We start from the raw sequence: 27,691 nt of genomic DNA on the forward strand, positions 1-27,691 counted from the left end.
TGTTTTGAACTGATAGGATACATATTTTGATGTATCTGCATGATGGGATACATTGTGTTTTGAAATCATAGGATACATATTTTGATGTATCTGAATGATGGGATACATTGCGTTTTGAAGTCATAGGATACATATTTTGATGCATCCGAATGATGGGATATATTGTGTTTTGAACTGATAGGATACATATTTGATGCATCCGAATGATGGGATATATTGTATTTTATGTTGTGGAACTGATGGGATGCATTGTATTTTGTTGCATCTGAATTGATGGGCTACACTGTATTTGCACGACATGCCTTGAAAGAAACAACACCACCACCAACGATAAACAAGTTGGGAGCCATTGGAGCCCTGCCTGCTTGGACTACGCCTCCCAGGATGCAACGCCCCTCTGCGCATGCGCCCTGGCCGCCCCTTTGAGTGGCAAGTTGTTTGTTTCATTGGAGAGCTGCCTTCTTCTCTTTTTTTTGCTGCCCAACTCTCCTCTTTCTTTCTTTCCCTCTCTTTCTCTCTCTCTACTTGGCCATTCCCTCTCCCAAGGAGAATGCAAGTTCTTTCCCTTCCTTCATGACCCTCCTCCTCCTGTTCTTTAGGGGAAGCAGGAGGGGAAAAGGCTGACCCAAAGAGTCCACAGAGAGAGAGAGAGAGGGCAGTTTCCTCCCTTCCTCCTTGACTTGTTTTTCCCAAAGGCGAAAGGCACCAAAAAACAAGGCCATTGGAGCCCATGAACCACAAATGAGAAAAAGGAGGAAAGATGGAGCTGCACATTTTGGAGCACCGGCTCAAAGTGGCCAGCGTGAGCAAGGAAGGCCTCCCCTTCTTCACCTATGGGCTCATCAAGCTGGCCTTCCTGCCCTCCAGGACCAGGTAAGCACGTCTGAACGCGGCCCAAGCAAGACACGTGTCGGGAGGGGGGCGTGCACGGGCAGCAGGCACACCAAGCTCCCCACCTATCTCCCCTTTCCATAGATATGTGTATATATATATATAGATACTATATATATGCTAGTATATGTATAAAGTATATGTATGTATATGTGTACATTATATGTATACTCTCTCTATATATATACATATATCTGTATACTATATACATATATGTGTATACTATATGTATACTATATATACCTGTATATGTATACTATTTACGTATGTATGTTTGTGCACTATGTGTATGTATACTATATGTATGCCAATACTATATGAATACTATATATATATATGTATGTTCTATATATCTGTGTACTATATATATATGTATATGTGTATACTATATTATGCATATGTATACTCTACATGTACACACACACAGCCTTGATACTATAAGAGTTTGTATATATGTATACTAGTGTATGTATATATACTATATATGTATACCAGCTTATATACTAGTGTAAGTGTGTATATATGCTATGTACTGTGTGTGTGTATATATATATATAAGCTTATATACTGATATATATACTATGTATGTGTGTATGTATATAAACTTACAAACTTGTGTATATATATTTGCTATGTTTATGTGTGTGTGTGTATATATATATATATACCAGCTTATATACTAGTGCATATATACTATATGTATTTGTATATATATACTAGCATATATACTAATATATATATACTATGTGTATGCATGTGTATATATATATATATATATATACACTAGCTTACATACTTGTGTGTATATATATGCTATATGTGTGTGTATATATATGTATATACTAGCATATATATTAGTATGTGTGTGTGTATATATATACATTATATGTATGTGTATGTATATATTAACTTATATATAGTAGTGTGTGCACATATATATATATATATATATATATATATATATATATATGCATTATGTGTATGCCTATATGTGTGTATATATACTAACTTTTATACTGGTATATATATGTGTGTGTGTGTGTATGTCTGTATGTGTGTTATATACATTTGTGTGTTATATGTGTGTGTGCATGTTCACTGTGTATGTGTATATCTAGCTTATATACATATAAGCTAGTATATGAATATACACACATGTATGTCTGTATGTGTACACTAGCTTATATATTTGTGTGTGTGTGTGTGTATACACACTATGTGTATGTCTATATGAGAGAGTATATATAAAAGCCATATACTAGTATATATACTGGGTAAATTACAAGCTGATATGTAATGTTGGTTGTGGTGGGTTTATATGCAAAGCGTGGTCCCAATCCAGTCTTAGTGGGGTTTACAGTGCTCTTTGATTGTAGGTGAACTACAGCTCTCATCATTTATTCATGCTTAGACCATAGGGCTATTTGCATACAGAACATGTCAATGTAATTGAATGTGTGTGTGTGTGTGTGTGTGTGTATGTATGTATGTATGTATGTATGTATGTATGTGTATGTATATGTGTGTGTGTGTGTGTGTGTGTGTGTGTGTGTGTGTATATATATATATATATATATATATATATATATATATATATGGGATGGGGTATGTGTGTGTTTGTGGTCTCCCCCAGGGTTTGCTTTCATTTCATTGTACACAGCCATCCAGATAGGAGCGTTTTTTTCCTCCTTCAACACACCCCCTTTTTCTTGCTCTTCCATTTCTAGAGGTATTGATGCATGAAGACAGGTGTTAAGCTCTTTCTAGCCCAACTTGCCAGGCTAAGTTTAGCCTTGAATCAATAGACCCTGGGGTTTGAAGTCTGGAGAAAAAGGGACGCTCCCCCTCCCCAAAAGAAAAAGAGAGAAAACAGGACCGACAACAAAGACCAGCAGCCCAGAAGCCAGCAGAGAGAAAGGCCTCCGGTGGGAAGGGGTGGGAGTGTTTGTTAGCATATATATGTGTGTTTGTGTATCTATATATACATAAGGCAAACAGACACACGCACAGCGATATAAACATCACTATGCTATTTGTAAAGGCAGTAATTTTCCAATACAGCATGTGCACACACACACACACACACACATATATACACACACACCCTGTGTAGAAAGAGAGAGAATGTGAATGTTTTGTGGACTAAACATTAATAAACCACCATATGGTATGTATATTATACACACAAGTATACATATACAGTACATATATATATACAGTGTGTGTGTGGATGGATGGGTATGTACCCATACATACAGTGTGTGCATCTGAATATAAATGCATATATACATACAGATAGATAGATACATTGTGTGCATCTGTATATATAGATATAGAGTGTGAATGCTATATGGTCTAAGCATTAATAAACAACCGTATAGTGTGTGTATTATACACACAGGTACACATATACATGTATATATACAGTGTGTGTGTGGATGGATGGATAGATACATATATGCATAAATTGTGTGCATCTGTATATACACACATATAGATACATACATACATACATACATTGTGTGTATCTGTATATATAGATATAGAGTGTGAATGCTATATGGGCTAAGCATTAATAAACCACCGTATGGTGTGTGTATTATACACGCAGGCACACATATACATGTATATATACAGTGTGTGTGTGGATGGATAGATAGATAGATACATACATACATACATTGTGTGCATCTATATATAGATATAGAGTGTGAATGCTAAATGGTCTAAGCATTAATAAACCACCGCATGGTGTGTGTATTATACATACATTGTGTTTATCTGTATATACACACATATAGATAGTGTGCATCTGTATATATAGATATAGAGTGTGGATGTTATATGGTCTAAGTATTAATAAACCACCATATGGTGTGTGTATTATACGCATACGCACATATATACGTGTATATATACAGTGTGTGTGTGGATGAATAGATAGATAGATAAGATACATTGTGTGCATCATTGGTGAGGTTGAGAGTGCTCTTTGATTGCAGGTGAACTATACACCCCAGTGCCTACAACTCCTATAAATCAAGATGAATTCCCCCCAAACCTTTCCAATATTTTGCCTTGGTCATGGGGGTTCTATGTGCCAAATGTGGTCCGGGTCTGTGGACGGTGACAGTGCTCTGTCTTGATGCAGGGTGAACTACAACTTCCATCATGTTGAGTCAAGTCCCCAAACACCTCCAGTGTGAGCAGTTCCTGACCAGTTCCTCTGTGGCCCCTTCCACCCAGCTGAATAAAATCCCACACTATCTGCTTTGATCTGGGATATATGCAAGTGTGGACTCAGAGAACCCAGTTGAAAGCAGATATTGTGGGTTATTCTATCTTGATATTCTGGATTATAAGATTGTGTGGAAGGACCCTGTGTTTCCTGTGTGCCATAGGAAAGAGTAGGAAAGGGTTAAGGGAGAGGCAGTGGGCAGAGTCATGCAAATTCCACACCAATGGAGAGAGTCAGAAACACTGGGATGTCTGTGGTGGAGGAAACACATAAAATCTAGGATGGAATTGTCCCTGAATGGAAGGCTTCTAGTTTAGGTGTTTTTGGGGTTCTCTGAACAAAACAGTAAAATTACACTATGTAACATGATTTGAGGAAAAAAATCTGTTCCTGGTTCAAAAATGTTATTTCCTCTTTAATTGTGTGGTGCTTACTTTGAAAGTAGTTGTTATCCTCCAGAAACTTTGTTTCTGTTGAAGTGGAATTCTTTGAGACTCTATGGCAGTGGTTTTCAACCTTTCTAATGCTGCGAGCCCTTAATACAGTTCCTCATGTTGTGGTGATCCCCAACCATAACATTATTTTTGTTGCTACTACATAACTGGAATTTTGCTGCTGTTGTGAGTTGTAAGGAAAATATCTGATATGCAAGATGTATTATCAATCACTGGACCAAAATTGGCACAAAAACCCAATACACCCAAATTTGAATACTGGTGGGGTTGAGGGAGGGATTGATTTTGTCATTTGGGAGTTTTAGTTGCTGGGATTTATAGTTCACCTACAACCAAAGAGCATTCTGAACTCCACCAACAATGGAATTGAACCAAACTTGGCACACAGAATTCCCACGACCAACAGAAAATACTGGACGGGTTTGGTGGGCATTGACCTTGAGTTTGAGATTTGTAGTTCACCTACATCCGGAGACCACTGTGGACTCAAACAATGATGGATCTGGACCAAACTTGGCATGAATACTCAATATGTCCAAATGTGGACACAGGTAGTGTTTGAGGAAAATAGACTTTGATATTTGGGAGTTGTAGTTGCTGGGATTTATAGTTCACTTAGAATCCAAGAGCATTCTGAACCCTGCCGATGACAGAATTGGGCTAAACTTCTCACACAGAACCCCCATGCCTTGAAGGACTTGGTGGCGTGAGCCTCCCTCCAGCCTCACATGCTCTCCCTCGCCTACACATGCACACCACACTGCATTGTGCTGAGCATGCCTGCTCTCCCCTTCCCACTTGGAGTCTCAGAAACAGCCCTCCCCTTGGCTGAGAGCCCGTCCAACCACAGTGAAGGAGGACTTTTGGTGGGAGGATTCCCTGTCTGTTTCTAAAAAGGAAGAGAAGAACAGGCAGAGAGATCTTCAGCCTTCTCTGCCAAAGGGGTTCCTAAGACCATCAGAAATACTGTATATGTTTTCTGATGGTCTTTTGCAATCCCTCTGAAACCCATTCACGACTGCCCCAGGTTGAGAAACGCTGAATTAGGAAATGGTATTTACAACCCAGGAACAAAAAAAACCTGTTCCATACGGTAATCAGCTGCAATCCCTTAGCCACTTCTGCTTTTTATGGCTCGAGTGTGGGCTCTGCAAAGCATTTGGGCCGAGAAACCAATGCCCTTTCTGTCCTTTTGGCAGGAAAGGAGGTTCACGGCCTTGGCGTCCCTGCGGTCCCCCAGACCTAATTGCTCCCTGAACATCGGCAATGATTTCAATAATAATAAAAAGGTTGCCAGTCGATGTAGGCAAACAAAATAGCTGACTGGCTATGCATGAGGGTTGCACAACCTGAGGTTTTATGGTCACCAGGGTTGATCCCCCTCCACCTCCTGTGTTTTTTCTAAAAACCAAGAACTCTCGGCTCGCGCTGTGTACTCTGGCATTCCATCGTGACTTGCAGAGCGGAGCATATGGTTTAGCTTTATCTCTCATTGTTTGTGTATTTTTTTCACTGGGAGAGCATGTCTGTCAGCAGTTCTATGGCATGGGCTTGCTGTTTGTCTCCTTGCAAGGAAAGCTTCTCTTTTAAAAAAGCACGAATAAACCATCCATCGAATCTAATGCGCATCTCTATTTTCAAAACCCTCCAGCCCACACTCTGCCTACCCATAATAATCTCTCTCTCTCTACTATCTATCTATCTATCTATCTATCTATCTATCTAAGATGTATGTGTTTGGTGCAGCGGTTAACTGCTGAGCTGCTGAACTTGCTGACCGAAAGGTTGGCAGTTCGAATCCGGGGAGTGGGGTGAGCTCCCGCTGTTAGGCTCAGCTTCAGCCAACCTAGCAGTTCGAAAACATGCAAATGTGAGTAAATCGATAGGTACCACTTCTGCGGGAAGGTAACCGAGGATGATGCAATCATGCTGGCCACATGACCTTGGAGGTGTCTACGGACAACACCGGCTCTTTGGCTTAGAAATGGACATGAGCACCACTCCTCAGAGTCAGTCACAAGTAGACTTAATGTCAAGGGGAAACCTTTACCCTTTATGTATGTTGTTTGGTTGCTTTGTTTGTAGCACAAAGGCTCCTGTGTGGCTTGATGGTTATGGACCACATTTGGCATGAAGAGCTTTCCTTACCCAACGTAAATAATTGTAGAGTTTCAATTACAAAACCCACACTATTTTGGGGCAAAGGATCCCCAAAAGTAAAGAAATATATATGTAACACTCAGGTGCCACCAGCAGATGGCGGTAAATAGATAGACAGGATTAGCTACTGACCTGTCAGTATGTATGTAGCGCTCATATGCAACCAGAAGAGGGCACTGTATAGATAGAAAGGGTTAGCTACTAGTTGATAAAATTAGGCAAAAAACGCATCCCTGAAGGTGATAGTTGGGGCATCCACCCCATAAGGAAGCAAATGATTTAATGAAGATTTGGGCCTAAGGCACCCATGGCATCATGCCTGACACATCTGGACTTCAAGGGCTTATCTTGGATCCTCTGAGAATATCTAGATTGCCGGTTTTTCACTCCCTGCATTCTCAGGTCTAATCTATTCTCCCTGGAAAACTTCCCCCTCCTTCCAAGGCCTTTTCTCAAGGGAACAGGTATTTTCACTTTCCCCTGTTGCCTGGGAATGTGCTGAAGAATCCAAAACATCAGCTTTGTCTGCCTGCAATTCCCTGCAATCACCCGCAGACTTCTCACTTTGTGTGTGTGTGTGGGCCTTGCTCTGAGGCTGAGAGACTGTGACTTCCAAGAAAAAGAAGACAAAGGGGAGGGAAGGAAGGAGAAAGAAGGGAAGAAAAAGTAAGGGAAGAAAGAAGGGATGAAGGAAGGGAGGGAAGAAAGTAAAAGAAGGGAAAAGAAAGAAAAGAGAGAGAAAGAAGAAGTGAAAAGATGTATGAGGGAAAGCAAGCGAAGCGGTTTATCTCCCAGGTCCAAAACACATCAAGCAAAGTACATATTTGACCAGCTTTGCAATAACCGCTTCCTCCCGCTCCTCCCTTGCTCTCCGCCGGACCACCACCCTGACATACACTTAACCTATTCTGACTCCTCCATTTACATAAGCCTTCATGCAAACTGACCTAAGAAACCATGCCATGAATAAGTTTATTCTGGACTCTGGAGGGGGGAAGAAAAAACAAAGGACAGACCGAGAAATGCCTTATTGCACAACCTGTCCTTTGCTTTCCTCTGGAAAACAAGACCATTAAGGAAGAGGCAAAAGGGTCAAGTCCTCCCCGGAATGGAGGGATTTGCACCGAGGTGGTGACCGAGGCGCGTCCAAAGTCTTGGATCTTCCCCAAACTGGGGAACGACTGGGTCAAACAACGAGAAACTCAGCAAGAAGGCTTCTGCCGCATGCAAACGACAAACAAACCATTTGAAAACATTTCGGAGACCCTTGAGGCACTTCAAAGACTGGCGCGTTTTCCTTGGCAATGAGCGCAGCCCCCAAAGTCGGAGGCCAAATAAAACTTGTTAGTGTTTTGATGTGCCACAAGAGGCTCGGTTGTTTTTGCTCCGGCGGAATCGCATGAGATTCTGAATAAATGTTGAATAAAGTTTGGGGCCTTGTCCTAGATGTTTTCTGTGAGGTTGGGACCTCGCACTAGTTTTCTGTGAGGTTGGGGCCTTGCCCTAGATGATTTCTGTGAGGTTGGGACCTTGCACTAGTTTTCTGTGAGGTTGGGGCCTTGCCCTAGATGATTTCTTTGAGGCTGGGGCCTTGCACTAGATGATTTCTGTGAGGTTGGGGCCTTGCCCTAGATGTTTTCTGTGATGTTGGGGCCTTGTCCTAGATGTTTTCTGTGAGGTTTGGGCCTTGTCTTAGATATTTTCTGTGAGGTTGGAACTAATGTTGGAGAGTGGTCCCTTGTCAAGTGGTCCCTGGTCAAATGCTCTCTGGTCAAGTGGTCCCTGGTCAAAAGAAAGTTGGGAACCACTGAGATAAGGGAACCCAACCTGTCCCCAAAATGTATGCATGGTTTGGTGAAGATCACACAAGGATTCTTAGGGTGGCCATGTGTCCTGTTTTAAGGAGGATACTCTTCTTTGTGAATGTGTCTTCTACAAGCACAGAGGTGGAAGGGGGCTCATGGGCCACAAAGTCCATCTCTCTGCCCAATGCAGGATTCCTACATTAGGTAACTGATGTCCAGAGAAGAGACTCCACCACTTCTCTAAGGAATTGTCTCCTAATTCGCTGGGTTTGATGTTAGACTAAGTTTGCAGAGGACATTACTGCTCAGCCAGTGAATAAACCGGACTGTTTTATCTCTATTTTAGATGCAAATTCTTCAGTCTGACCGAGACACCCGAGGACTATACAATCATAGTGGATGAAGAAGGCTTTCTTGGTGAGTTGTTGCAGCACATCATCATATCATTCTGTTTATTAGAATTGTAGACCTGGAAGAGACCACAAGGACCATCCTGTCCAGCCCCCTTCTACCATGCAGGAAAAGCACAGTCAAAGCAGTCCCAGAAGAAGCAGTCCCAGAAGAAGACCATCCAGCCTATGCTTCCTCTCCCCACTTCCTTCTCCGATTGGCCTGTTTCCTCAGTTAATATCACCCCAGAAGACAATTGTTCAGTAGGACCCATGTCACAGACAGAGACTACCATAACACAGAGGATGGGAGGGGATGATATCTGTCGTCCCATATCCCCAGAGTTGATATATAATGCTACTCCTCTCCCTCTCCACTTTGGTCTATTTCTCTGAAGTTATACCCCTCCATTACTGCATTCCACTTATAAGACTCATCCCACCAGGTTTCAGTTATGCCTATTACATCGTAACTGTTTTGTTGTGTTAAAAGTTCAAGTTCATTTTGTTTATTTCCTATGCATGCATTTAGAGACCTCTAAGCCCATGGAATCTTCCCCGTAGCTGTTTATTTGGGTTTTTTGTCCTCTCGCCACTTGGTACTTATTCCATTTGCCCAACCCTGGATCTGTTGGTATCTGTTTGTCCCCCACTCCCACCACTGGGTCATACACAACAAAAGATGTACTCTTGTATCTTTTGTTGTGTATATCCCAGTGGTGGGAGTGAGGGACAAATTTAATCCTGTTGGAATTTCTATTTTGGGCCAGGATAATGCCTCTTTCTAGGTTCTCAACCTTCCTAATGCCGCGACCCCTTAATACAGTTCCTCATGTTGTGGTGAACCCCAACAATAAAATTATTTTCGTTGCTATGTCATAACCGTAATTTTGCTACTGTTATCAATCAAAATTGATAACAGGAGCAGAGGATAAGTTCAACTAGCCCCAGATGTGATGACGCAGCTAGCTCAAAGCCGAAAGGAAGGCTAGCGGCCGACGGTACTGGAGGTGAACGACGAATCCGATGCTCTAAAGATCAACACACCATAGGAACCTGGAATGTAAGATCTATGAGCCAGGGCAAATTGGATGTTGTTATTGGTGAGATGTCAAGACTAAAGATAGACATTCTGGGGGTCAGCGAACTGAAATGGACTGGAATGGGCCACTTCACATCAGATGACCACCAGATCTACTACTGCGGACAAGAGGAACGTCGAAGAAATGGAGTAGCCTTCATAATTAATAAGAAATTCGCTAAAGCCGTGCTTGGATACAACCCAAAAAATGACAGAATGATCTCAATTCGAGTGCAAGGAAAGCCTTTCAACATTACAGTGATCCAAATATACGCCCCAACCACAGCTGCTGAAGAAGCAGAAGTAGATCAGTTCTATGAGGATCTGCAGGAACTACTGGATAATACACCAAAAAGAGACATTATTTTCATTACAGGAGACTGGAATGCCAAGGTGGGAAGTCAAATGACAACAGGGATCACAGGCAAGCATGGTCTGGGAGAACAAAATGAAGCGGGACGCAGGCTGATAGAATTTTGCCAGGAAAACTCGCTGTGTATAACGAATACTCTCTTCCAACAACCTAAAAGACGGCTTTACACATGGACCTCTCCAGACGGTCAACACCGAAATCAGATTGACTACATCCTTTGCAGCCAAAGGTGGCGGACATCCATCCAGTCGGTGAAAACAAGACCTGGGGCTGACTGTAGCTCAGATCACGAACTTCTTATTGCCCAATTTAGAATAAAACTAAAGAGATCAGGGAAAATACACAGACCAGTTAGATATGATCTCACTAACATTCCTAGCGAATATACAGTGGAAGTGAAGAACAGATTTGAAGGACTAGATTTAGTAAACAGAGTCCCAGAAGAACTATGGACAGAAGTCCGAGACATTGTTCAGGAGGCAGCAACAAAGTACGTCCCAAAGAAAAAGAAAACCAAGAAGGCAAAATGGTTGTCTGCTGAGACACTGGAAGTAGCCCAAGAAAGGAGGAAAGCAAAAGGAAACAGGGATAAGGGGAGATATGCCCAGTTAAATGCGCAATTCCAGAGGTTAGCCAGAAGAGATAAGGAACTATTTTTAAATAAGCAATGCATGGAAGTGGAAGAAGACAACAGAATAGGAAGGACAAGAGACCTCTTCCAGAAAATTAGAAACATTGGAGGTAAATTTCAGGCAAAAATTGGTATGATAAGAAACAAAGATGGCAGGGACCTAACAGAAGCTGAGGAGATCAAGAGAAGGTGGCGAGACTATACAGAAAATCTGTATAGGAAGGATAATAATATTGAGGATAGTTTTGACGGTGTGGTGAATGAATTAGAACCAGACATCCTGAGGAGTGAGGTTGAATGGGCCTTAAGAAGCATTGCTAACAACAAGGCAGCAGGAGACGACGGGATCCCAGCTGAACTGTTTAAAATCTTAAAAGATGATGCTGTCAAGGTGATGCATGCCATTTGCCAGCAAATATGGAAAACACAAGAATGGCCATCAGACTGGAAAAAATCAACTTATATCCCCATACCAAAAAAGGGAAATGCGAAAGACTGCTCAAACTTCCGTACAGTGGCCCTTATTTCTCATGCCAGTAAGGTAATGCTCAAGATCCTGCAAGGAAGACTCCAGCAATACATGGAGCGAGAGTTGCCAGATGTTCAAGCTGGGTTTAGAAAAGGTAGAGGAACGAGAGACCAAATTGCCAATATCCGCTGGATAATGGAGAAAGGCAGGGAGTTTCAGAAAAACATCTACTTCTGCTTCATTGACTATTCTAAAGCCTTTGACTGTGTGGATCATAATAAATTGTGGCAAGTTCTTAGTGGGATGGGCATCCCAAGCCACCTTGTCTCTCTCCTGAGGAATCTGTACAAGGACCAAGTAGCAACAGTAAGAACTGACCACGGAACAACAGACTGGTTCAAGATTGGGAAAGGCGTACGGCAAGGCTGCATACTCTCACCCAACCTTTTTAACTTGTATGCAGAACACATCATGCGAGGATGTGCGGGGCTGGATGAATGCAAAGCTGGGGTGAAAATTGCTGGAAGAAACATTAACAACCTCAGATATGCAGATGACACCACTCTGATGGCCGAAAGCGAGGAGGAGCTGAGGAGCCTTCTAATCAAGGTGAAAGAAGAAAGCGCAAAAGCCGGGTTGCAGCTAAACGTCAAAAAAACCAAGATTATGGCAACAAGAATGATTGACAACTGGAAAATAGAGGGAGAAACCGTGGAGGCCGTGACAGACTTTGTATTTCTAGGTGCAAAGATTACTGCAGATGCAGACTGTAGCCAGGAAATCAGAAGACGCTTACTTCTTGGGAGGAGAGCAATGTCCAATCTCGATAAAATAGTAAAGAGTAGAGACATCAGACTGGCAACAAAGATCCGCCTAGTCAAAGCCATGGTATTCCCTGTAGTAACCTACGGATGTGAGAGCTGGACCTTAGGGAAGGCTGAACGAAGGAAGATCGATGCTTTTGAGCTGTGGTGTTGGAGGAAAGTGCTGAGAGTGCCTTGGACTGCGAGAAGATCCAACCAGTCCATCCTCCAGGAAATAAAGCCCGACTGCTCACTGGAGGGAAAGATACTAGAGACAAAGTTGAAGTACTTTGGTCACATCATGAGGAGACAGGAAAGCCTAGAGAAGACAATTATGCTGGGGAAAGTGGAAGGCAAAAGGAAGAGGGGCCGACCAAGGGCAAGATGGATGGATGGCATCCTTGAAGCGACTGGACTGACCTTGAGGGAGCTGGGGGTGGTAACGGCCGACAGGGAGCTCTGGCGTGGGCTGGTCCATGAGGTCACGAAGAGTCGGAGACGACTGAACGAATGAACAACAACATCAATCAAAATGTAAATATCTGAGATGCAGGATGTATTTTCATTCACTGGACCAAATTTAGCACAAATACCCGATACACCCAAATTTGAATACTGATGAGGTTGAGGGAGATTGGTTTTGTCATTTGGGAGTTGTAGTTGCTGGGATTTATAGATCACTTATAATCACTTATAATCAAAGAGCATTCTGAACTTCACCAACAATGGAATTGAACCAAACTTGGCCCACATAATGAACAGAAAATACTGAAAGGGTTTTGTGGGCATTGATCTTGAGTTTGGGAGTTGTGGTTCAACTTACTTACTTAGGTGATCCCTCATTGTCCGAGTAAGCTAATCCTCCAGAGTGTGTCCGTAGGTGACTATGGAGGCCTATTCTTGATCTGCATCGTCTCCTGCAATGAGGGCATTGGTTTCCAGGTGGAAGGTGGTCCCTGTCAGGGTTGGCTTGACCCGTCTTTCTCTTGGCACGTTTCACTCTTTCGGCCTCCATTCGTGCCTCTTCAAATTCTACAGCACTGCTGGTCACAGTTGACCTCCATTTGGAGCGCTCACAGGCCAGGGCTTCCCAGTTCTCAGTGTCTATGCCAGACATTTGGGAGTTGTAGTTGCTGGGATTTATAATTCACCTACAGTCAAAGCATTCTGAACCTCACCAACAATAGAATTGGGCCAAACTTCCCACAGAGAAACCCCATTCCTTGAAGGGATTCATTGGCATGAGCCTCCCTCCAGCCATGCACGCTCACCCGCACATGCACACCACACTGCCATGCACCAAGCATGCCTGCTCTCTCCTCCCTGTTTGGAGTCTCAAAAACAGCCCTCCTCTTAGCTAAGAGGCCGGCCAATCACAGCGGAGGATGGCTTTTGGTGGGAGGATTTGCCATCTGTTTCCAGAAAGGAAGAGAAGGACAGGCGGAGAGATCTTCAGCCTTGTCTGTCAAAGGAGTTCCAAAGACCATCAGAAATATATGTTTTCTGATAGTCTTTGGCGACCCCTCTGAAACCCCCTCCCCAAGTTGAGAAACACTGTTCTAGGCAAAAGCAAAGAAAGTGTGCATGCCCTTGCACATATCGGTATATTAAGACTCATGTGCACATTTGTATCTAATATATCCTGACTTTTCCAATGGCAATTCCTTGTCTCATACGATTGAGAGGTTGTTTTTGTTTCGGAAAAGGGATTTGCTGGGCTGTGAAGCTGCCATGCCGGGAGCGGAGCAAACAAAGTGCCCATAACTCTAGGGTTTGTTACATAATGAAGCTTATGTAATCAAGTGGCAACTAAAAATATACTTGGTTTTTCAACTTCTAATGCGGCGAAGCATGAATTCGTGGCTCTTGTTCTAGGGATAAAGAGAGGAGGGAAATCTCTCTTTGCAATTTTAAGATCAGGAACGCCTGTGTCGATTGCTAAGCACAGGACTGTATTATTCCTAGGCCATACTATGCCAGTTGAAGTGGCCTCTTATGCAATCATTGTACCTAATCATCTTCTCTGTACATACAAGTTGAAGTATGTTTATGTTTGATCCACAAAGACTCCTACAGGGTTTGATGGATCTGAATCACATTTGACACATATACTTGTCATGATCCAACAACATACTGACAGGTTTTAGAGGGGAATTGATAGAGCAGCGTTTCACAACCTAGGGGTCACCAAAGACCATCAGGAAACACAGTATTTTCTGTTGGTCTTGGGGATTCTCTGTTGGAAGTTTGGCCCAATTCTATCATTGGTGGGTTTCAGAATGCTCTTTGGCTATAGGTGAACTATCAATCCCAGCAATTACAACTCCCAAATGTCAAGCTCTATTTTTCCCAAACTCCACCCATGTTCACATTTGGGCATACTGAGTATTTGTGCCAAGTTTGGTCCAGATCCATCATTGTTTGAGTCCAGAATGTTCTCTGTATGAAGTTGTAGGTGAACATACAGAATGTTCTCTGTATGAAGTTGTAGGTGAACTACAACTTCAAAATTCAAGGTCAATGCCCAGCAAACCCATCCAGTATTTTCTGTTGGTCGTGGGAGTTCAGTGTGCTAAGTTTGGTTCAATTCCATCATTGGAATTGGTGGGGTTCAGAATGCTCTTTGATTGTAGGTGAACTATAAATCCCAGCAACTACAACTCCCAAATGTCTGGCATAGACGCTGAGAACTGGGAAGCCCTGGCCTGTGAGCGCTCCAAATGGAGGTCAGCTGTGACCAGCAGTGCTGTATTGGTTCAATTCCATCATTGGTGGAGTTCAGAATGCTCTTTGATTGTAGATGAACTATAAATCCCAGCAACTACAACTACAAAATGTCAAAATCAATCCTCCCCAAACCCCATCGGTATTAAAATTTGGGCGCATCAGGTATTTGTGCCAAATTTGATCCAGTGAATGGAATGGATATCAGATATTTACATTATGATACATTGGTTTTCTCCTGACAACCCCCAGTGTCCGACTCTGGGGGTTGGTGCTCATCTCCATTTCTAAGCCGAAGAGCCAGCATTGTCTGTAGACACCTCCTAGGCTATGTGGCCAGCATGACTGCATGGAGGGCCATTACCTTCCCACAGAAGCAGTACCTATTCATCTGCTCACATTTGCATGTTTTCGAACTGCTAGGTTGGCAGAAGCTGGGGCTAGCAGCAGACTCACCCCGCTCCCCGGATTCGAACTGCGATCTTTCAGTCAACAAGTTCAGCAGCTCAGCCGTGTAACCCACTTTGCCACCGAGGGTTACATAAGAGTAGCAAAATTACAGTTATGAAGTATCAACAAAAATAATGTTATGGTTGGGGATCATCACAACATGAGGAAATGTATTAAAGGGCCGCAACACGAGGAAGCTTGAGAACCACTATGATAGAGAATGATGGGAGTTGTAGTCCATCCACATTGAGAGAGCTTAGTGAATATCCCCAACTATCAATCTGGACCAAACTTGGCCCGCGTACCCATCACCACCCAATTTTAAATACTGGTGGGATGGGGGGGGGGTGATTATGGGAATTGGAGTTGACTCACATCCATAAGTCAACGCAATTCAAATACAGCCTGTTCTGGGCCTGATAGCCGCCTTAAGTCTTGTTTGTGAGGTATAAAAATCATCACAATTTTCCATCAAGCAAGATCTAGGATTGATAGGAGTTGCACCTAAATCTGGGGATGATAGGTGTACCTCCTATCAGCCAGATCTTGGACTGATGTAACTTACCTAAAGGTCGATATATATACACACCACCACCCAGGTGGTTCCTGGATGCAAGGGACAAGTATGGCTACAAACCAGCTCTGCCCAGTCTTGGCTGAACTCATCCTTGCTCATCCATTGAGACATTCTTGATCTTTGCTCCCTCCAGAACTCCCGGCATCCGAGCATTTGAGCGTGGCGGACGCGACATGGTTGGCGCTCAACGTGATTTCCGGCGGAGGTGGCTTCTCCAGCTCCCAGCCAATTGGAGTGACCAAGATTGCCAAGTCGGTGATTGCACCTCTGGCGGATCAAAACATCTCCGTGTTCATGCTCTCCACCTATCAGACAGACTTCATCTTGGTAAGGAAATGTCATGGAAGCAGACAATGGGAGAAAGTGTTTCTTCTCAATGGAAGAATCAGGGATGCTTTTACACTGCTATGGTTTTGTTTTAATAGCTCTGGCAACAAGGCTTAGTTTCCAGACCTGTAGTGCCTGACTCAGGCTAAAGTAGGTCATCATGTCATCCTAATACACTAGTGACGAGTATTTATTTGTCTGTGTATTTTTGTTTTTGTCTTTTATTGTTGATATGGTCAGTGGGCTAATCAATAAACAGATCTATCTATCCATAACTACTACACAATCCTAAGCCATGGTTTCCTCTATCTTCCTTGCTCAGACCTTGAAATTGGGTATGGTTTCCTCCATCTCTGGCCATGGCTTCCTCCATTTTTCTTCATCTTCTTCTGAAATTGGCCATGACTTCCTCCATCTTTCCTCATCTGGTCCTGAAATTGGCTATGGATTCCTCCATCTTTCCTCGTCTGGTCCTGAAATTGGCCATGGCTTCTTCCATCTTTCCTCGTCTGGTCCTAAAATTGGCCATGGCTTCCTCCATCTTTCCTTGTCTGGTCCTGAAATTGGCCATGGATTCCTCCATCTTTCCTTGTCTGGTCCTGAAGTTGGCCATGGCTTCCTCCATCTTTCCTTGTCTGATCCTGAAGTTGGCCATGACTTCTTCCATCTTTCCTCATCTGGTCCTGAAATTGGCCATGACTTCTTCCATCTTTCCACAACTGGTCCTCTCCGGGGTGGAGAAAGGTGGGGTAAAAATGTCGTAAATAAATAAATATACTCAGCATTTACTCACATACATTCACATTCATACCCACCATCCCTTCACCGGCCTGCTGCTGGAGAAGAGAGGTGAGTGTTCAAATGCTGCATTCCTCACAGATCTGGCGCACTTTGGGAAAGGAAAAGGGCCTCCTTATGTAGGATTCTTTGTTGTTGTTATACTTGGTTCTTTAGATAACCTGTCATTCAACTCAGACTTGCTGGAGCCTCATCAGTTCTGGAACAGATAGGTTGTTTGACGTCCTTCTTAAAGTAACATTGTGTTTGTTTATGTAAACATGTGTTGTTTACACCAAAAGTTCTCAGGTCAATTTCTGGATTTCTCATTAGCACTTTTCATGCATGGACTTTGTAATTCTTCACCTCTTTTATTCTCCATAATACAGTTTTCCAGGTTCCCTTTTTAGGATGTTGTCTTCAGCCTAGCAAAACCTTAATGGACCCTCTCCATACCCCAATCATACAATTTCATTTAATCCAGTCATCACATTAACATAGTACGTGTATTCACCAGCAATTTTTCCCCCTTTCCCTATTCCAGGTACGTGAACGGGACCTGCCTTTTGTGATGCACACGCTGGCTTCGGAATTCACCATCTTCCGGGTTGTGAATGGGGAGACAGTAGCGGCTGACAACCTTGGAATATCCAATGGATTTATGAAGCCCAAACTGGGTATGCTTCTTCTCGCCTCCTTCCATATCTCCAGCAATCTCATCTTTGCTCCGGGGCCATGAAAAATCATTGTCACTGGATTTGCTTTTGGGGGGAAATTGGAGCTGGAGAAAATTTAAAAAAGGTTACTATGCAAGAAAGTTTGGGAATGTTTTGTGGTCTTCAAATCAATGTTGACCACCTCAGTTGTGCCAAATTGGTACCAATGCTGATTTACACAATTTGGTTAAACCCTGAGTCCCTACTCTGATTATTTCCAAAATCTTTATACACATTGTTTTAAACCAATTTAGCTTTTCAAATCTGTTTGACACTCATTATGTTGTTTTTAGCGTATCTAAATTATTTTTCTTGTTTCTGGTTATCTGAATGAATGGCTGTTGGCTGTATTGGTGAATGGTGTGGAGGTTCTCAGCCCAAAACATCACTTCTCTAGCTCTCCTGTAACATTTCCTTCTTCTTGGGCGGAAGATAGAAATGGGAAGCATCCTTTAATGGGTGGGCACTTTGCAGAAGCACGGCAGGCTACACCTCTGTGCTGCAGAAAAAGTCTGCAGATTGGAAGGTCAGCAGTTAGAGCCCAGGCTGGGGTGAGCACCCTCCGTTAGCCCCAGCTCACCTGTCCACCAAGCAGGTTGAAAGCAGAAATGCGAGTAGGTAAAATAGGTACCACTTTTAGCGGGGAGGTAATAAAGGCGCCCTTGAGGACATTGATCGGAGGAAAGCTCCTCGGCATGGAAGATGGAGTGACAACACTCCCCATGGCCGGAGTGGGGCACAGTCTCCAAGATGCCAGAAACAAGATGGGAAAAACTGCCTTTACCTGTTTGTGCTGCCTATCCTTTGTGTTGTGTGTTCTTGTTAATTGTACAATCGGCATTGAATGATTGCTGTATGTGTGTTCTGTAAAGCCACTCTGAGTCCCCTTTTGGGTGAGAAGGGCAGGGTATAAACACTAATAATAAAAATATGATATTATAATTATATATTTATATTACATGTAATATTACTAATAATATTATAATATAATGGTAAAGTACAATATAGTAATATTTAATACTGATATTGTACTATGTTAATAACATAATATATTGTATGTATATATATCTTATAAGCCGCTCTGAGTCCCCTTCGGGATGAGAAGGGCAGCATAGAAATGTCATACATACATACATACATACATACATACATACATAATATATGGCAAATATTCAATGTCAATTATACAATGACAAGACAGACAACAGATAGAGGTACATATAAGCTTTTTCTCATCGTTCGGCATCTTTTGGAGGCTGTGCTCGGTTCTGGCTACAGGGGGTGCTGTTGCTCCATTTCCTTGCTGAAGAGCTTTTTTTGTTCGTAAACTTTTCTCCAAAATGCCATGTCTAAAATATCTCCCCGCTTAATGCGGTTCCTATTCATGTACTCACGTTGCTGTTTTCGACCTGCTAGATGGGCAGAGGAGCTGGGCTGAAGGACAGGAGCTCACCCTGACCCAGCTTCAAACTGTCAACCTTTTTGGTTGGCCCTTTGAGTATATAGGACAATTTCATTGTCTTGTAACATTATAATAATATACTTACTGTGACCGAAAGATGGTTGCATTTCCTGCAAGTGGAAGGCTAGAATGTCAGGGAAATGGGTGGAAAGGCTTGCCTTCTTCCTGACATGCTGGTTTTCTATATACATGGGATATTTTTGAAAATAGAGATTAATTCATCTGCAAAGGTCGAGCCCAGTCATCTTTGAATACAGCCCAAAATTCCATTGGCTTTTTGAGCTGCTGCATCACATTGTCAGCTCATGTTCAACTTGTCCACAAAGACTCCAAGATCCCTTTCCTGTGGACCGTTGGAAATTCTGAAAGTCAGTCGAATGAAGCCTCACATCTTTTTCTCCCTTTCCTTTAGTTCAGAGGCCCGTCATCCACCCACTTTCCAGTCCAAGTAACATGTTCTGCGTCACCAGCCTGGACCCGGACACCCTTCCTTCCGTGGCTACACTCCTGATGGATGTCATGTTTTACTCCAATGGGTAATTGTCATGGTTTTGTTTGTACATAGTGTTATCTGCATATGTAAGTCAATGTATTTGCGTATGTATATTCATTGGTTGGTTTGGTGGTTTGTACCACAAAAGCTCCTTTGTGGCTTGATGGACTTGGACCAAACTTGGCATATATCACCTTCAGAATTCAACTTAAAATAATTGAACAAATAGAACCAGCCCTTTTGAGGTCAGAGCAGAGGGAAAACAAAGGGGTAGGGGGTTGGTTGTGAGTGCAAAGTGATACGAAGGCATCTCCCATCCCCAACCAACTCAGAAAGGTCTTGATTTGTGCCACATAGGCATTTATTTCTACACTTCTTTCCTTCAGAGTAAAAGATCCCGGGGCAGACAGCGAAGACTCCGGTCACATCCGCTTCTTCTCCTTTTCTCTCATTGAGGGTTACATTTCTTTGGTGATGGATGTCCAGACACAGAAAAGGTAAGACTTCTAATCAGATTCATGTAATCATAGCCAGAGAACATTTCCTTGTTAATTCACTTATTTTTCCCAATACAAGGTGTCTAGCATTCAAACACAATGCAAATACATAATAATAATAATACACTTTATTTATCTTCTCCCCTTCTCCCCTAAGGGATTCAGAGCAGATTATGGCATTTACATACATAGGCAAACATTCAGTGCCTTTACAATCATATACAATGAGACACACAAACAAAGGCAGAGGCTTCTTCTTTCATTTGCGGCTTCCAGAGGTGGTGCTCATCTCTGGCTCTGGGGAGGTGCTTTCCTCCATTTTCAAGCTGAGAAGTCTACGTTGTCACCTGGTCATGTGGTCGGCAATATTGCTTGGATTGTCTCGCTTTTTCCCCACTGAAGAGATACCTATATATCTACTCACATTTGCATGTTTTCGAACTGTTAGGTTAGCAGAAGCTGCGGGTAACAGCGGGAGCTCTGCCCATCCCACAGATTCAAACTGTCAGCCTTCAGGTCAGCAGTTCAGCAACACAAAGGTTTAACCCATTGTGTCACCGTGGCTCCTTGAGTTATTGGGGACTCAAGGTGAATGGCAATGACATGACACAACACAAAATTTAAAAACAATGCAAATGCACGCATATATGTGTGTGTGTATGTTTATGAATGATTCTAACTCCTATGATAAGATGTTGTCAGACACTCCCTATCTACAGATAGAAGATAAGTCCTGGAGAATGCATTGTTGTTCTGCGCGACCTACTTTTAGGTCTCAGATATTCTTTTTTTAAGCACAGTGTTAGGGTAGATCTTGTTCTTTCATTCTGTGTGTGTATCTCTTTCAGATTTCCTAATAATCTGTTGTTTACAAGTGCATCTGGAGAGCTCTGGAAGATGGTCCGCATCGGAGGGCAGCCCCTTGGCTTTGGTACGTTGATGGCAGTCGAGATCCTGCCCTGTCGGTTGTCCCATCAAAATAATAATAATAATAATAATAATAATAATTTTACATATTTTCACTTTTATTATGTGTATAGATAATACATTCACACATAATAGTAAAAGTTACTATTACTATTTGAAAGACAACAAGATTTTATAAAATAAAATAATATTTGAAACACAACATGATTGGTACATAGCAAACAAGATCACTATGCTGGCTGTTGTATTGGATCACACGTCAGACACTTCCCAAGTGTCTAGGATACATCACACAGTCCTAGACACTTGGGAAGTGTGATCTAATATCCAATACAACAGCCAGCAGAGTGATCTTGTTTGCTGTGTACTAATCTTGTTGTGCTTCTAATAATAATAATAATAATAATAATAATAATAATAATAATAATAGTGTGTGAATGTATATTTATATGCATAATAAAAATGAAAATATGTATGTGTGGCTGTGGTGTCTACTTACACGGACAAGCTGTGTGTATGTATATGTGTGTGTGTGTGTATTTATATATGTGTAAACCGCATTGAGTCGCCTGTCAAGGGCTGAAATATGCGGTATAAAAGTGAAGCAAATAAATAAATAAATAAATATAAGAGTTATAATCCTTGGGACATGTACAAATGGCAGTTTCATTCAATATTCTTAGCCAATGAGGCTTACCAGGGGAACCATCCATATGTCCAGATCTTTCATGTTCAGTTTTAATGAGTTCACCCCTTTTGTCCTTTCAGACGAATGTGGAATCGTGGCCCAAATTTCGGAGCCTTTGGCGGCGGCTGACATCCCAGCTTATTACATTAGTACTTTTAAGTTCGACCATGCGCTGGTAAGTCATCGCAAGTGGCCTGAGACTTAATCCTGGTCTAACATTCTCTATTCCGGTGGGAAGGAGTCTTCGATCCCAGGGTCTGTTGGGCTCCTAAAATAATTTATTTTCATAATCTCACAAAAATAATTCATTTCTAAATAAATTCAGCCTACCTACCGGCCATGTTTTTTGTGAATGCATCATCAAATGGTAGCACCTTACGAAGAGTATCCCTCCCTTTCAATCCCCATAATGGTTTCCATTACTGCTGTGAGGCATCTACATGTCTTTTCTGACCTCTTCACCCACTAAAAGCTCATGCGGCAAGCCCACGCAACCCTCCTCTATGCACTTAAGCCTTTTTGCGCTTTGCGTTGCCCTCTTTCTCAGCCTAATGTGTATACTGTGGTCCAAAATCAACACCATCTCAGATAGCAGAGGTCAGACGTTCAGCTCCGTTGGGTTTATTTTGTTGAACATTTACCCTGCTGATAAGATAAGTCCATCAACGCCTGTCTGAAAGCTAACGCACTGGCCTATTTCTCACTCCGGTGATGATAACACCTGCTTCGGTCAGATGGGGAAAATCCTTATCTGGAGGTGAAGGGAAGCTCATCCTGGGGGAAACTCACCCGATATACTCATGTGTAAATAGCTCTCAACTTCTCACATTAGTCGTCATCAAAATCCATCATTTGTCTTGATCGATTCACCAGTCTATACAGTACTTCTCCTTGATGTGTTGTGCTTGGATCTAATCGGTCTCGCCCAATGAAACTGAATCTAATCCACCTAGAGGAGATCTGTTGTTGAATTTAAGTCCGCACTTAAGCTACCGTATTTACTCATGTATAGCCGACCTCATGTACAAGCATACGGGATCAGTGCTTCTTTGAGGTGATGGAAAAAGCTCTCGGCCTTTTGTCACTCTATTTTGTTCATGCGTAAGGTACAATATTCATTTTGGCCCATGGATAGGTCGACTCACATTTTGCGGGGTTGTTTTTCAATTAAAATTTGTGGTCTTCTACATGAGAATAAAGTAGAGAAGGGGCCCTCAAATGTTTTAAACAGAGGGCCAGGTCACAGTCCCTCAAACTGTTGGAGGGCTGGATTATAATTTGAAAAAAATATGAATGAATTCTTGTTGAAATACTAATAAACTTATTATTATTTCAACTGAAAGTGTGGGCCTGCTTTTGGCTGATGAGATAGGATGTTGTTGTTGTTGTGCGCTTTCAAGTAGTTTCAGACTTAGGTTGATCCTGAGCGAGGGCCGGGTAAATGACCTTGGAGGGCCGTATCCAGCCCCCGGGCCTTAGTTTAAAAACCCCTGTAGTAGAGTCTCGTTCATCCGACATAAACAGGCCAGCAGAATGTCAGATAAACAAAAACATCGGATATTACTGAGTTTCCTATTGTTACCCGTCTGATGCAGCGCTAGACACCTTTATTTATTCCGTATCAAAAGCGTTGCATATTTTGTATAAAACTGATCAAAATAGAAATAGCACAGGTGGCTAAATATCTTTTGACCAAAAACGGGCAACAGCAATGGCATTGTCTGTAGCTTCCAACAATTTTTCCTCTGTACATGAGGCAGGGCACAGTGGGCAAGCATACAGATGCGGAGTTGTCTGTTCTGCTCCACAGTCACACAAGGTGTGGGATTCTTTTAAGTAGTGCCATTTTGCCAGGTTGTCTTTTGATCTGCCCACTCCACTTCTGAGTCTGTTCAGGGACTTCGAAGTTGCACATTCTTGGTTTGCCCCTGGAGGTTTGCCCCGTGGGGGGCCATCCAGTTGGGATTTCCTGGTTTAGCTGCCCAGAGGAATATCCTTGCTCTTGCTGGGGGGGATGCCAAGAGACACCTAAAATATTAACAGAGACTCAAAGTGCAAAGGCAAGGCAATGCTTTAGAGCTAGAGAGGCCCAGCAGGAAGTGCCCGGATGTGGAAGAGGAGCGTGGAAATCACAGAGAGAAGGAGGGAAGACGCCTCCTTTCCCCCTTTCCTCCTCCTTTCCTCCCCATCCTCCTCCTCCTTGTCTTGCCTTTCTCACTTATTGGGAATGGAGAGGGAATTGGTGAGCACCCCTTTAATTGAAGGGTAAATGCTGGAGGAAAAGAGAGGCATTGGATTAGAGGGAATGTCGGATAAGCGAGACTCTACTGTATAGGGTGAATCTCATTAATTCGGTGCCCCTGTTCTAGACAGAAATCATGCAACCTTCTGCGCTCAATTTGATGAACAAGACTACTTGATTTAACTCTGTAATAAGGCACCAACAGCCATTGATTTCAGTGGATCGATTCCACCCAGGACCTGCTCGCCCTACCTGGAGTCGAGCCACTAACTTCATTGTTGAACAGCGAATCGAAACATGAGGAAACCTCGTAGATTCAAAGGGTTTCTTCTTGTTGAGCATACCATTGTGATGCCAATGATATGTAACTGGGTTAGTAATTTGGTGAAGAATTGTTGTAGAGCAGGGGTCCCCAAACTAATGCCCAAGGTCCAGATACAGCCCCCCAAAGTCATTTACCCGGCCCTTGCTCAGGGTCAACCTGTCTGAAATGACCTGAAACTACACAACAACAACAACAACAACAACAATCCTATCTCATCAGTCAAAAGCAGGCCCACACTTCCCATTGAAATACTAAGTTTATATTTGTTAAAATTGTTCTTCATTTTAATTATTGTATTGTTTTTAAATGTTTTTTGCACTACAAATAAGATATGCGCAGTGTGTATAGGAATTCCTTCATGTTTTTTTCAAATTACAATCCGGCCCTCCAACAGTTTGAAGGACTGTGACCTGGCCCTCTGTTTAAAAAGTTTGAGGACCCCTGTTGTAGAGAGCTGCAATAAGAGCTGTTACTCCTTTGCAGATATGTGCCAATGTCTTTACACAATGAGCCTCGTAACGTTTTGATGTTTTTTTGTTTTCTTGCGCAGGTCCCAGAAGAAAATATCAACGGTGTTATCAATGCGCTCCAACTTAGTCAGGCTGAAAAGGATTAGAAGCCATTTCCGAGTGGGGCCCGGGTGCATTTTTCCACAAGAAAAGAAAAATATTCTCAGTATTTGCGGGATGGGGGATGGGGATGATTTTTGTATTATGGTTATTAATTACTCCAAAGAAAGCCTGGGAGGAAGGCGGCTGTATCGCAAAGAAAACGAGAAACAAAAGACTGCTGGCTAGACAAACCAGTCCTGTAGCTTTGTAAACCTTTGTTTCGTGTGGAACGAGACGGCACTTTCCCACCAGCTGCTGCAATGGTTCTCAACCTGCTGCCTTCTCGGTCTTTTTCTTTTTTGCCATGAACTCAAAAACGTTCCGTTGCTTTGATAGACATTTAGGCATCTTCTGGAATCAAGTGGATGACAGAAACACTAAGAGTAACTAACCAGACTTTAGGTATTAGGTCAGCAACTCAAGCTCGCAGAGAAATTGCACAGTAAGGAATTATCCATAGCTGCTTTCAATAAGGTAAGAGAGAACCCTTAGAGAGGGAAGTGCAAGAGAGCTGTGATGTGACTACTTTCAGGTGTTTTTTAAATAATACAGTAGAGTCTCACTTATCCGACATAAATGGGCCAGCAGAACATCAAATAAACAAAAATGTTGGATGATACGGAGTCTCCTCCTGTTACCCATCCGACAAGGTGCTAGACACCTAGAATACAAACAACAGGGACTCAAGGGTTAAGGCAAGGCAATGCTTCGGGGCTAAAGCGGCCCAGCAGGAAGCGCCCGGATGCGGAAGAGGAGCGTGGAAATAACAGAGGGAAGGAGGAAGGATGCTTCTGATTTCGGTTTTGCCTCTTTTCCCCCTTTCTTCTCTCCTCTTCATCTTTTTCACTTATTGGGAATGGAGAGAGTTGGGGAGCAGTCCTTTCATTGAAGGGGAAATGCTGGAGGAAAAGGAGGTGTTGGATAAGAGTGTCGGATAAAATGGAAAGTCGGATAAACAAAGGCCGGATAAGTGAGACTCTACTGTACTACTGTACTTCAAAAATTGTTGAGAATCTTGTTAGGAAACGAGTGTCGTAGCAAGAGGGTCACGGCACTTCCAAATATCAATGACAGCCGTAACCAAGAAGCTTGCCGGAGTGGCAAATGCTTACGCTTTACGTCTAGTCTTGAGACTCATATTTTTTCTCTCTACCAAGCCAGGATTTGAAGCTAGTTTAGAATTCTAGGCTTTTCTTAGACCCAAATCGAAGGATCTGTCCATGAGGCGTTTTCATCCTGAGCAGTTTCTGCTTGTTTCAGCCTCTCCTACTTCCAGGTTGAGGCAAACTCTCGTTTGATATCTGGAACGAATAACAGGAGGTGAGGGTATAGCTATGCCATATATTGGACCCTGGACGAAATCCAATTGGCCCATTGACAGAGCATTAATATCCGCCAGTTAACAAGACAAAATGAGCTGAGTCTACACCAGGCACAGGCAAACTTCAGCTCTCCCAAGTGTTTTGGATTTCAACTCCCACAACTCCTAACAGCCTACTAGAATTGTGGGAATTGAAGTCCAATACACCCGGAGAGCCAAAGTTTGCCCGTGTTTGATTCAGAGACATGGGGTGCAGTGGCATTGGTATGCTGATGATCCTGACATATATTTCTCCCCGCCTTTCAAAACAGCCGGTAGGCTGTTAGGAATTGTGGGAGTTGAAGCAAAAACACCTGGAGGGCTGAAGCTTGCCTGTGCCTGGTCTACACGGTTGAACGAATGTGGACTGATCCCACCAACACGAAGGCATCATGGGAGTTGTGGTTTTGTAAGGCCCAAAGAGCATTGGTGCCTTCTCACATCACAAATCCCAGGATACGGTAGCATTGAGCCAGGTGGGGTCAAACCACATCATTTCAGCAGTGCAGATGCACTCCACAGGCACAGCATCCCTTTTAACGTCCACCCTGTCAACACAGCTTAAGCGCTGGGTTCTATTTTGCAGCCTTTTTCAATGAATGGGATTTACTCCTAAGTCTTGAGTTACTTCTGCTCCAGGCAGGGCTTAGCAATAGGATTTATGCAGAAAGGACCCAAAAGCAATACGATGAGTAGTGCAGATACTGATCGCAGAAGGAGAAGTAATCCATCCCGGTACAAAGTTGTATTCTTGTTCTGTTAGGCTACTTCTTCATAGCACCAGAAAAGTCTCTTGGAGGGAGACTTGTCTGAACCCACATCTCCTCCTTGGAAGCAAACTGGATCCTTCGGGGGTTTTTTTGTTGTTGTCATTGTCGGACGTTGCTCTTCGAACCCGACAAGTTACGGATATTGTGATTGAAGCAACACCTGCTGGACGTTTCTATGTACGAAACCCTCCTCTCTGTTGCTGCGACGGTTTGCCTCTAAGAGAGCCCTCTGCAGTTCACCCAATACATCTTTGCTACGAAGTTTAACCAAGTGTTGCGGTCTGTCTGACTCTTTTCTTTCTTGTCTGCCATGGGGAAAACCATATCCTTTATTTCTCGATCCCTTTGAGGGGGTTCCATTCACCAAAACATGAGACTTCGTTCTCAGATACACCCTGAGCAGAAATTCACTCCTTTCTACCTGCCCATTCCATATTTCCTTATCATCCC

General features: G+C 42.9%; 1 protein-coding gene across 1 annotated transcript; it reads left to right on the forward strand.

Moving 5' to 3' along the window:
• The first annotated feature begins 408 nt into the window (after positions 1-408).
• On the forward strand, positions 409-27,512 carry CASTOR2 (cytosolic arginine sensor for mTORC1 subunit 2). Its single transcript, XM_060756933.2, has 9 exons — positions 409-873; positions 8,896-8,966; positions 16,180-16,373; positions 17,695-17,827; positions 19,741-19,864; positions 20,208-20,318; positions 21,167-21,249; positions 22,014-22,108; positions 25,051-27,512. The coding sequence occupies exons 1-9, from the start codon at positions 761-763 to the stop codon at positions 25,114-25,116; spliced, it is 990 nt and encodes a 329-aa protein (XP_060612916.1). The 5' UTR covers positions 409-760; the 3' UTR covers positions 25,117-27,512.
• The last annotated feature ends 179 nt before the right edge of the window (positions 27,513-27,691 follow it).

Source organism: Anolis sagrei, chromosome 11 (genome assembly GCF_037176765.1).
Source record: "Anolis sagrei isolate rAnoSag1 chromosome 11, rAnoSag1.mat, whole genome shotgun sequence".
Classification (NCBI taxonomy): domain Eukaryota; kingdom Metazoa; phylum Chordata; class Lepidosauria; order Squamata; family Dactyloidae; genus Anolis; species Anolis sagrei.

What these genes read in the sequence shown, in the direction of transcription:
- CASTOR2 (XM_060756933.2), top strand. Translation starts at nt 761, where the DNA reads ATGGAGCTGCACATTTTGGAGCACCGGCTCAAAGTGGCCAGCGTGAGC. An exon ending in TTCCTGCCCTCCAGGACCAG is followed by an intron (nt 874 to 8,895) that starts GTAAGCACGTCT and finishes TCTCTATTTTAG; the next exon opens with ATGCAAATTCTTCAGTCTGA. An exon ending in TTAAGTTCGACCATGCGCTG is followed by an intron (nt 22,109 to 25,050) that starts GTAAGTCATCGC and finishes TTTCTTGCGCAG; the next exon opens with GTCCCAGAAGAAAATATCAA.